Here is a 10,785-nt window from a genome sequence, read left to right as displayed (position 1 = left end):
AGTTTATTGTTATTATTCTGCAATAAATTAATTTGTAATCACTATTGATATCGTCAAAATCAAAGGAAAAATTAATTACCATTTTGACACGGTAGAAATTTTATATTTCAATGACAACACTAAGCGGTATTTTGACATTTGCGAAGCGAAGTCATCTACGATGGCTTCTAACAATAACAAAAATTCGGAAAATTCAGCTTTTAATAACACAACAGAGTCATTCGATGTGGACTGGGATGTCGAGAAATATAGAGATGAACACGAATGCGAAGATCATTGGGAATTACGCAAAGCTTTCATGGAAAAATGGAAGAATAACTTCCCCGAGGAAAGATTAGTTTGTTTAGCTCGAGTTTACACTAATATTGAGTTCATGGGCTGTAGATACCCTCCGCCGGTAATGCAGCAGATCGCCCAGCTCTCATTTGAGGTAAGTTTTCTTCATAAATACCTAAAATTACATACTTATTTGACTTGGCACTAAAACAACCTCAAATCTTTGTTTACTTATTAATTCAGCAATGGATCTCAATACAGTACCTGTATACATTGTTTATTTTGTTTCTAGTTGTACAAACTATTCCTATTGGGTATTTGAAATAACATAGAAACTGATAGGTACTATTTCCTATATCAGTCTTGTTATTGGCGCCGATTTTATGCTTACCTATAGTGAATATTTCGTAACTGTGAAATGTCCTTTTTATCATAAAAAATGGTAGTAATAATAAAAACTAATGAAAATTTCAGGCTGGCCGCCAATACAGAGAGAAAAAGAAATCAAAATTACAACGCACATTTGTGTCCGCTTCAACCGCAGCAGAAGATAGAGCTCGTGGAGTGAAGCGTGTTGGCGGTGAAGTAGTTCCTGATCCTGTCAAACCAAAATCTGTCCACATACAATTCGTACCACAAGGAAAAATAGTAGAAGAAGATGAAAAAGAGAAAGATTCCGACGATGATGAAGACCAACACCGAAGTTCTGATAATGAAATGGAAATTGCGAAGAAATCTTTCGAAGCCAGTACAATACCAAGTGATAAAACCACAAAACAGTCCGAAGGGGAAGACTATTTTACGGAATTATCTAATCTAAAGTGTTTAGATGTACGACTATTTAGGGAAAGGATGTTTGAAAGTACGTTCGGACCTTTGGTGCTGTTGGTCCGACCGTGGGCTAGGAAAATATGGAATATACAGAGTGAGTATGGTTTTTTTTTTGTTGTGACTTTTCTCATTATCATCGTCATCAACAGCCGGTAGGCTTCCTCTAATCTTCGCACTTGACAAGTGTGTTGGAGATCACAGTTTAAAAGGATTAAGTTTACTAGGTTTCGTCGCCTGGTTTGTTATAAAAACTATCATGAGATATACAAAATTAACTATGTACGTACATAAATATTTGGAGAAAAAGTTCTATTAGTTTCGAGTCACAGACGGACTCTTCATCATTAGCAACGTGTGCAGACAACGTCTACTAGAGTAAATAGGTTTTTCTCAAAATATTTACGTGAATAAACTGTGATTTTTAGTTTAGGAAAAAATATAGCCAATATTTTTGGGTCCCATGACCCCTCGTTCAGCAGTTCCATGTGTGACCACGCAACCAAAAAGGCAGTAAAACTTATTCATCATCATCATCATCATCAGCCAAGAGACGTCCACTGCTGAACAAAGGCAAATAATGTATCAGAAATATTGTAAAAAAATTTTTTTGAAAAGAGTAACGATGGAGTTTCTTGCTCGTTCTTCTCCATTCGAAGCAACACTTTGGAACGAGCGCCTAGCTTCACTGACAGACAGACTGACGGACAATTCAATTTGACGTTTCAAAAGTGCCTTATTTAGGATTAATTGAAATAAATGCTTTGACTTTGACTTTGAAAGGCCTCCCCATTAAAAAACCTATTAAATCACTATATTTATTTCAGCTAGCTGTCAAGTATGTGGATTAAGTATAACAAATGGATATGAGAACAAGAACTACACTTTATGTATCAATCAGAAACTGTTGGCGCAGGCGTCAGGCGATACCAAAGTTGAGGCAAAGAATGCAGCTGAAATGATAGCGTGGGAGGTTAGTGACCACCTTGATATTATTCTGGTTTCTGATTATAATCAACGGTCCTTGAGATTTCATTGCTGGTTTATGCGGTTGCTTTTCATAAAGGGGTTGCCATTGTCTTCTCACTTAAGGGTGATTTTCCACCAGAGATGAGCTATGCAGCTATGCTATTTTAATAGTAATAGAAGTAATAGAAGATGTAATAAGTAAACTGTGAAATTATGTGACCGTTTCTACCGATACTAAGTTATGTAGCTGTCCACGCATCTTTCCATATAAAAAAAAAGCTTTGCTGAATCCTTTCCACTAGTGATAAGCTATATGTACCAATAAATATGATTGGTAGAAGCCAAACGTATTCACAGCAACATAGCATAAGACATCACTGGTGGGATTGGATCACCCTAATTGGATTAGATTTATCAGCGAATGCTTCTGCCCAATCTCATTTAAAATGGAGTCCCTTAGTTGACTTCTATCACACACACAGGAAGAGTAAGAATGGTGATAAGTATATCACAACATCTACCCTACCTATGTTAAAATATATTTGATCAAAAATGAACTTTATTTTACAGAGATTAAAGCGTGAAGTGGTGTGCCTGTTAATAAAGGAGCAGTTTATAGCTCAAGGTGACGCTCGGATCAGTATGAGTGATGTCTCCGGGAAGAAGAGAGACGATGTCTTCGGAACACCCGTTGAAAACTCCGTTGCTATGAAGTAATTATATCTGAGGGCTTAGTACGAGTTGGTTTTACGTTTAACGAGATCGAAACGAGAGCACGTTCGGCGCTCTGATTGGCCGGCTCGTATAAACCAACCAATCGGGCCGCCATAAGCAAAAAGCAAACTCGTACTAAGGGTACTGATTGATTGGTTTGTTCATTGCGTTCTCGTTTCGTTTTCGTTTAACGTAAGGTAAACTCGTACTAATAGTACTGTTTTTATGAATTAGAGATAGAGTAAACGAGCAGATAGATCACCTGATAGTAAGCAATCGACTTTGCAACACCAACATGAACAGATGAACTAAAAGTCTATTGCCGGCCTTTGAAAGGAACAGAAAGCCACGAATTTATGTTACTTATTATGTTCTGTGACGTCACAGCGATGTCAACATGGCAGCTAGCGTTTTTGCATAGAATGAATTTGTAACTACATAATAAATTCTATTGTGTTTTATGACTACGTAGCGATCAGCGATTTTATTTTGAGGAAAATAAATACTGTAATCATGTTTATATGTTACAAACATATAAACATGATTTAAAAAATTGCGCTTCTGGCCACTCGGTTAGTATTTTATCCTTTTGTATGATCAACACTCAATTAGGGTATGTTTAGTCTTCAGTATTATTTTAAGCAGAAAATACACATGCATTTTGGAAAAAAATAGCAAAAATATTGAACTCGCCGGGCGAGTCTACGGCATTGGGATAAAATTTACGTGGACTCTCCGGGTGAGTCGGTAGCACTGAACATGTTAACAATTTATTTCAGAATGATGAAAATGATGGGCTGGCAAGGCGGAGGGCTGGGTGCCGACGCGCAGGGCATAGCGGAACCTATCAAACCTAACTTGCAAATGGTAAGACTGTTTTTAAATGAATCGTCGGAGATAGTGCAAAACTGCGAATCTACCATAGGTAAAGGCCGCGTATCTGCATTTGATCTAATTTTACAGGGGCAGGTTAAAACTCTTTAATATCGTTATTTTAAGGGCAAATGGCCTCATTTTTACATAGATAGTAAAAAAATATGTTTTCTTTGTATTTATACCATAGAGTCACGTCAACGAAAAGGGTGCCAATAGGGATCTTACGTGAAATGAACGCGAAATTAAAAATTGGCTACATTTGTCAGATACGCGGAATTATCCAATGCTAGTTACGCGGATTTGCACTATCCCCGACGAAATGACTGTTAATCCACTAATTTCGCGTACGCGCATGCTTTCGTATGATCGGCTGTTAGCAGCAAAAGTTCCAAAATACCTATCATAAAATATCTGTTCTTTTTATTGTGATAAAAATAAAACTAATGAGTATACAAAAAAATCACTTTGGGAAAGTTGTTTTTAATCATGAGTACAATCACGTATCTATCTTTTTTTTATGAAACGCCGGTAAACGAGCAGACGTATCACCTGATGGTAAGCAATCGCCGCCGCCCATGGACACTTGAAACACCAGAGGCGTTACAAGTGCGTTGCCGGTTTTTTAGGGGTTAGGAATTTAAGGGTTGTTGGGGAATCGGGGATTGGAAAGATTGGGAAGAGGGAGAATTGGGCCTCCGGTAACTTCACTCACAACGCAAGCGTTGTTTCACGTCAGTTTTCTGTGAGGCCGTGGTATCACTCCGGTCGAGCCGGCCCATTCGTGCCGAAGCATGGCTCTCCCACACTTTAACACACTATCTACAGGTAAACAGAGCTGGTTTAGGCAGTGCAGCAGGTGTGAAGAACCTCAGACGAGCAGCTCAAGCGTTAATGCAACGCTACATAGCATCAGACACGATCGATTTGGACCTCGTCTTCACCAATGACTTCGCGAAACCGGAGCGAGCGACACTGCATCAGGTGGCGCAGCGGATGGGGCTGGCTTCCAGGAGCTACGGGGAGGGAGATGAAAGGTATGTTTCGTCATTTTGTTATGGGGTTTTTTTTTTGAGGGGGGAAAATCATCCAATGACTTCTCTCGCCTTGGGCGAGGCGAGAGGGAGTGTCATACTCTTACTGACTAAAAACCACCCCGTTCCTTCTCCTGCTTTTCGAGCCGGAGCCCCGGTAAACCCGCTAGGTAGTCCGCAGCTCCGGATTTGTTATGGGGTAGAGATGGACTTACACTTTTTAATGGGACAAGCCCGCCACAACCTCCCATACCGCTGCAACTCCTGTAAGCCAGGATCTACAGTAGATACAACCATGAAAACACCGGAACACTGAATTCAGGCGCGTCTCAGGGACATGAATGACTGTCTTGGATCCCGCAATGAAATAAATCAGAAGATATTATTAGAGGAGAAGAAAAAGACATCAACCTCCTCCAAAATGTGCACCTCTGCCTACCCCTTCGGGGGTAAAAGGCGTGAAGATATAAAAAAAGACATTGATCATTTAATGGTTGCTTAACCCTGTCCTTAGCTATTCTTTTCAAAACAAAATCTTTACTGAAAGTAATCATTAATAATATGATGTAAATGTCCAGAGTACGGCACTTACAAACAATCAATAAAGGAGATGGCTAAATGACTGACCCAGGCATAATAACAAGAATACGAATTTCACGCTAACCCGTATCATTTTAATATTAATTTATGAATTATTTTGTGTTTAACTAATTCTTATAATTTGGTGAACAAAATTTAACAAAAAATAAGTTTCATAATTGATTTTTTTCTGTTGTGGTTTGACATGACAACACGAAAGTAGGTACTGCAAGCTATTATTAGGACATTAGTTTCCCTGAAAATCAAATCGAAATAATTAAACGAACATCAATTTTTAATAACGGTAATATAATGACTTTTTTCTGAAACCAAATAATTGTAAATGTTTTAATCGACACAAAATATATATTTTGTATAAGATTGCACAATCTTACTATATATTTTGTGTCTGTCCTTGGTTACTTTGTGTTCATTATCTAGTATAAGCAGAATTGTTTACCTATCTACCTCATATATAAATAACTTTCGGCCCAGGTACATCAAAACGCCTTGGTAAAAGTTCACAGCAATGTTGTAGTTTGAAGTTTTTGTAACGTTGTTTGACGTAGGAACGCTACTTTATTTTCAGGATTGCACAGATATGCCAAGTTTCTGGACCTTCTTAATTACAAAATATCAATTTTTAATTATGCGGCTTTATTTATTGCTAGGTACCATATTTATACAATATTTATTTGTACGGGTTACGACGTCCATACTTTGGTTTAGTCATGTCCTTTATAAGCTAGTCAAACCGGTGAAGTAAATAATACAAATCAAATATTTCTTTTCCAGATTCTTAGTAGTAAGGAAGAAATTGGATCCATTCTCATTGGTTCGTGCGGTTATCGAGAAAGGAGGTGTGTCGCCGAAATATCAAGTGTTTCTACCAGAAAGTCTGATGCAGACTGGAATACGTTAATCTGTGATCATCATACATCATCATACATCGTCATCATCAGCTGGAAGATGTCCACTGTCCACTGCTGGACAATGATATTCAGTTAGCCATATAGGACTATTGTCCGTGTGCATTCAATTGATTCAAAATGATTGTTACGCTTTGGTATAACGATTTTGATATGATTGTGATTTGATGGCATAAAAATATAAAATGGTGACATAATTTAATTTCCTACAATGTTATTAGACATAGATTATAAAATGTAGTAAACATATTATCTATTAAAAAAGGATAGTGTTTACGCATAGATGAAATAGTGATAGGCTAGTTTCCTACTAGTCAAATTCAATACTTTTATCTTTGTATGTGATACAGGTTTATGACGTCATCATAGTTTTACGTCAATAATGAAGTAGATCATCAAATCAATGAATGAAACTGTGATTGTTTTTGAATATTTTATTGTATTGAAAATTTGAAATAATTTATTTTTGACTGAGGAAATTATCCAGTCTTTCATTTCTGTTCTGTTGCGTAACAACACCTTATGTGTTATACGTATTGAAGAAAATTATGCGAATCGATAGGGAATCAGTTGATCCATTTTGTAAAAGGATATCTTCCAGCTGATAGCCATTCAAGAATCAGTGATTAGTGACCATATCATTAATTAGAAATAAAATATTTTTACCATAATTAAGTTCTAAGAATAATAATAAAAAATACATGGAGAATGATGAGTTTGTTGGGTGAAATTCAACTTTAAAATGATTGTGTTATGATTGAAAATCAATGTAATTTGAAAATCGTAGTTTTCTTTGGCACGGTAACAATGGTCGTCTTGCTTATTTATCTTCAAAGTTAATTATTCATTGAATATGTACACCTTACACACGTTTTCGCTTTGTATATTCTCTCCGTACAGTCGATGGTCAGTTTATTCTGGTAATATACTATATAGAGATCACTATTATGTCTTAAATGAAACTACAAGTAGTACTCGTTCATAGAAGCACAATACAATGTTTCAAGGAAAACCGAAAAGAATATTTTGCAACGTAAATTGAAAATTAAAAAAAAAATAGTTTCAAGCAAAATAAATAATTAAATTAATCAAGTATTTAAATTCTGTATGAACAGCTGCCATGTTCCTTGACCACAGAAGAGCTGTAATGTTGTAGGTTGTCTAGGAATGTTACGGACATGTGGCGCGGTAGTTGCAATACTGTATTTGTAAAGAGTATTAACCTTTTGAACGCCAATGGCATGTATAGATGTCATGCGCAAGCGTGCCCTGTGCGCCACCGACATCTATAGATGCCAAGAAACAGATCACAGAGAAAAACAAAATAAACACATTAAATCATTACTTTCACGTGTTTTATTGATGTATCTTAAGAACTGAATACCCAGTTATTACATAATTGTACACAGTGAACAAAATTGCAATATAGTTATTCTAATATTTGATTGATAAAAACAACTTAAATATCGGCTAAAAAAGCATGTTCTCTCGCGCCAATGGCATGTATACATGCCTACTAGTGATGTAGTGTAATTCAAGTAATATTAAAACTTCAGCTAAATGACTCGCTTATTTTTTGTAATAACTATTAAAAAGTATATATATAACCTTAGTCTCTGAGAAAAAAGGTAAACTCGTGACGTCGTAAGCGCGTGCCGTGTTTTTAAATGCGGGGAAGTTGCAAAAAATATTTTATCTAGTACCTACATTATAATTGCAAAAATGGCGAGTGAAGAGGTTTATAGTACAGAAGAACTATTGCGCATTCTAGATAATTATAAAATATTTTTGTAGGTTACTATCAACATCAGAAATTTTTGTTATTGATAATAATTATAGATAATATACAATTTAGTTTTAAATTTTACAATTCCAAGACTGTTAGTGAGCATAATGTTTTATAGGTACAATTGTTGATTTTTATATATTTTTAAGTTTCACGTAACCTTTTTCAATTACAAGGCTGTTAATGAGCATAATAAATAAATACGATTGTTGATTTTTTATATTTTTAAGTTTCATGTGACATTTTACAAATACAAGGCAACTATTTTAAGAATATGAAAGTGTATAAATAATATCACTAAAATCTACAGATTTTTTATATAGATATTATAGATACCTATTTAGCAGTTTTCAAATTTGATTACCTAATACATAAATGAACTCGATAAGTTACATTATTCAGCTAACTACATCCCTAATCATAAACGAGAGATTAAAAAAAAATGGATAGTTGCCCGCGCCATTGGCATGTATACATGCCAATGGCGCGTAACTGATAGATAATAGTGCTGTAACTTGCTGCAATTTTATATGTATTTTTGTGTCTCAAAAGGTTGATATTTTATTGATAGTTGCTATTAATGTGGTCTTATGTTTATTACAGTGGGAGATTAGGTTAAATAAATATTCTTTTTATGTTATAAGCAGTTTATTCAAAAAAATTCAGACGAAAATTATTACTCACTTTGGTTTATCGATAACATTTTGGAATCCCTAATATTTTCAAGGTTATTTCGTTGAATTTGTGTCTTGGCGTGGAGGGCACGGCGAAGCGTTTATGCTCTGGCGGTCAAAAGGTTAAAATTAGCTCAAAGAAAATGCACTTTTTGGCTTACCTACTGGGTTTATTTCGCTAATTTTTCGTATATATTGTCAGCCCAGATAATAACAAATACGTGGTTTAAATTAAGTCATAAGAGGTTTCCCCATACGATAACTACTAGCAGGTAGCAGCAATATTCAACATATTATTATATGTATTTGGATATTATTTCAAATGAAATAAGTTTTCTAGTCGTGATTTCAAGTAAATATCCGAAATAATAAATATTTTTTCTTAAACATATCATTAAGCCTTTTATTTCTATATTCCCCTATAACCATGATATACACTAATTCAGACGACAACCAATCAATTTCGACTTTATTAACAAAGTGTTAAGGTTGAAAATCTATGATCGATAGCAATCGTTTTGTTGTGGACAAATCTCAGACCTAGACGTTTGGCTCGCCAGTTGCTATTCCGCAGCTGTGGACAATAACAGGTATTTTTTGTTAGGGGGGGGGATCATGCAATTTTACTTCTCCCGCTTTGGTTTGGGCGAGAGGGAGTGTCAATCTCTTACTGACTAAAAACCACCCCGTTCCTTCTCCTGCTTTGGACCGGAGCCCTGGTGACCTGTTACGTTGTCCACAGCTCCGGAACGGCACAGGCCTTGCCTCCTTGTAGCAGTTTCCCTAGGTGCTGATGAGAAAGTCGACTTCAAGCCATCACCCGGCGAGAGCTCCTTTTTTAGCACCCTCTCATATAGGTCCCAATACCGAGCCCTGTGTGTGCGAGTGCTAGTTAACCAACCAATATGACGAACAAATATGTGACAATGTCCCTGGTAGGTAGTTCGTTACTGTTCTACACTTTAGATAGAGATCTTACACCCGCATAACCAATTGAAAGATAACATCTTCTCTATTTATTATTCAGCTAACGTAAACATTTATCTGATCCCTAAAATACGGGATTAATCGAAACATTTCAGTATATAAAACGAAGAAAATCCTTACCTGCCATCACACAGTTTTCAGTTTTACCGCGAAACACAAAACGTCAAAAACACCCGCCATTTTAATTTACTTTTTAAAAATGGATTCAAAGTTAGCATCAGTTCTATTGGCATACTGCCTATTCTACTATTTGAGCGGGGCTGAAGGTTCATTTATAAAACCTAATAATGTGCCAAGGGTTGGTAGAAGTAATGAAGAAATGAATCCGTTCGACCAGGGATCTATGGGTTACGTTATCAAATCGAATAAGAATATACCACGCATGGGCAGAAGGAATTTTGACTCGGTAAGTGAACTTCATTGTTACTCCAACGTCTCTGTTTTACATAATATATTTGCAGGTGTAACCAGGTACAGTTAAATTGTTTAAAGGTCCCGTGCATTAAAGAAAAATATTGAATATTTTAGTATAGTCTAACAAATGTCTGACTACTTAGAGTATGGTTTTGTTGGCGAGATCCCGATGCGGGCAAATTACTTACTATGCTTGCCTTCTAATTTCTAGACTAGCCATACGGAGTATATTTTTAGCAAATGTTTCTGAATTATTTTCAGGAAAATCGCTATGACATCCCCAAATTCTATCAGCTTCCTTCTGATGTTTATGAAGGTAAGCAATATTAAAACGTCTACTAAATTTTGTTAGCAGTAAATAACGATTATTTATCACTAATTGTGATTATTCAGGTGAACAACAGGAATATAACCAAATCCCGATGGAAGCGTTCTATCCCAAACAAATGGACAACCTAAGACGGTAATTTAAGACCAAAATTAACGTGGAAATAGTTAAGATTATCAAGTTTTGAGCTGTTTGTTTTAGTTATAGTTAAGTTGAATAAATAAAAAATACATTTTAGCGTGCATGCAAACTTCTTGTTTTAATTTTATTTTTGCTGTTGACGCATATTGTCACTACACGTAGTCCGGAACGTTAATTACCTGTCAAAGTCAAATGATATAACTCGACCATATTAAAATTCTCTGTCAAGTTTCTTTATCTCTTTCGTGCACGT

The 10,785-nt window shown here is 35.8% G+C and overlaps 2 protein-coding genes across 2 annotated transcripts; both read left to right on the top strand.

Moving 5' to 3' along the window:
* The first annotated feature begins 44 nt into the window (after nucleotides 1-44).
* LOC118279730 (uncharacterized) lies at nucleotides 45-7,546 on the top strand. The gene is made up of 7 exons (XM_050702379.1): nucleotides 45-430; nucleotides 751-1,201; nucleotides 1,932-2,077; nucleotides 2,644-2,786; nucleotides 3,567-3,654; nucleotides 4,489-4,697; nucleotides 6,069-7,546. The coding sequence occupies exons 1-7, from the start codon at nucleotides 161-163 to the stop codon at nucleotides 6,193-6,195; spliced, it is 1,434 nt and encodes a 477-aa protein (XP_050558336.1). The 5' UTR covers nucleotides 45-160; the 3' UTR covers nucleotides 6,196-7,546.
* Nucleotides 7,547-9,778: 2,232 nt separating this feature from the next.
* LOC118280022 (uncharacterized) lies at nucleotides 9,779-10,641 on the top strand. Its single transcript, XM_035599895.2, has 3 exons — nucleotides 9,779-10,055; nucleotides 10,325-10,379; nucleotides 10,457-10,641. The coding sequence occupies exons 1-3, from the start codon at nucleotides 9,849-9,851 to the stop codon at nucleotides 10,528-10,530; spliced, it is 336 nt and encodes a 111-aa protein (XP_035455788.1). The 5' UTR covers nucleotides 9,779-9,848; the 3' UTR covers nucleotides 10,531-10,641.
* The last annotated feature ends 144 nt before the right edge of the window (nucleotides 10,642-10,785 follow it).

Source organism: Spodoptera frugiperda, chromosome 22 (assembly GCF_023101765.2).
Source record: "Spodoptera frugiperda isolate SF20-4 chromosome 22, AGI-APGP_CSIRO_Sfru_2.0, whole genome shotgun sequence".
In the NCBI taxonomy this organism is placed as follows: domain Eukaryota; kingdom Metazoa; phylum Arthropoda; class Insecta; order Lepidoptera; family Noctuidae; genus Spodoptera; species Spodoptera frugiperda.
The sequence above is the reverse complement of the archived record's forward strand: the minus strand, read 5'-3'. Positions and strand labels throughout refer to the sequence as shown.

Excerpts from the sequence above, each read along its gene's own strand:
- LOC118279730 (XM_050702379.1), top strand. The coding sequence starts at position 161 with ATGGCTTCTAACAATAACAAAAATTCGGAAAATTCAGCTTTTAATAAC. Across the intron at positions 431-750 it reads TCGCCCAGCTCTCATTTGAG|GCTGGCCGCCAATACAGAGA; the intron begins GTAAGTTTTCTT and ends TGAAAATTTCAG. Across the intron at positions 2,787-3,566 it reads GAAAACTCCGTTGCTATGAA|AATGATGAAAATGATGGGCT; the intron begins GTAATTATATCT and ends AATTTATTTCAG.
- LOC118280022 (XM_035599895.2), top strand. The coding sequence starts at position 9,849 with ATGGATTCAAAGTTAGCATCAGTTCTATTGGCATACTGCCTATTCTAC. Across the intron at positions 10,056-10,324 it reads GCAGAAGGAATTTTGACTCG|GAAAATCGCTATGACATCCC; the intron begins GTAAGTGAACTT and ends AATTATTTTCAG. Across the intron at positions 10,380-10,456 it reads TCCTTCTGATGTTTATGAAG|GTGAACAACAGGAATATAAC; the intron begins GTAAGCAATATT and ends GTGATTATTCAG.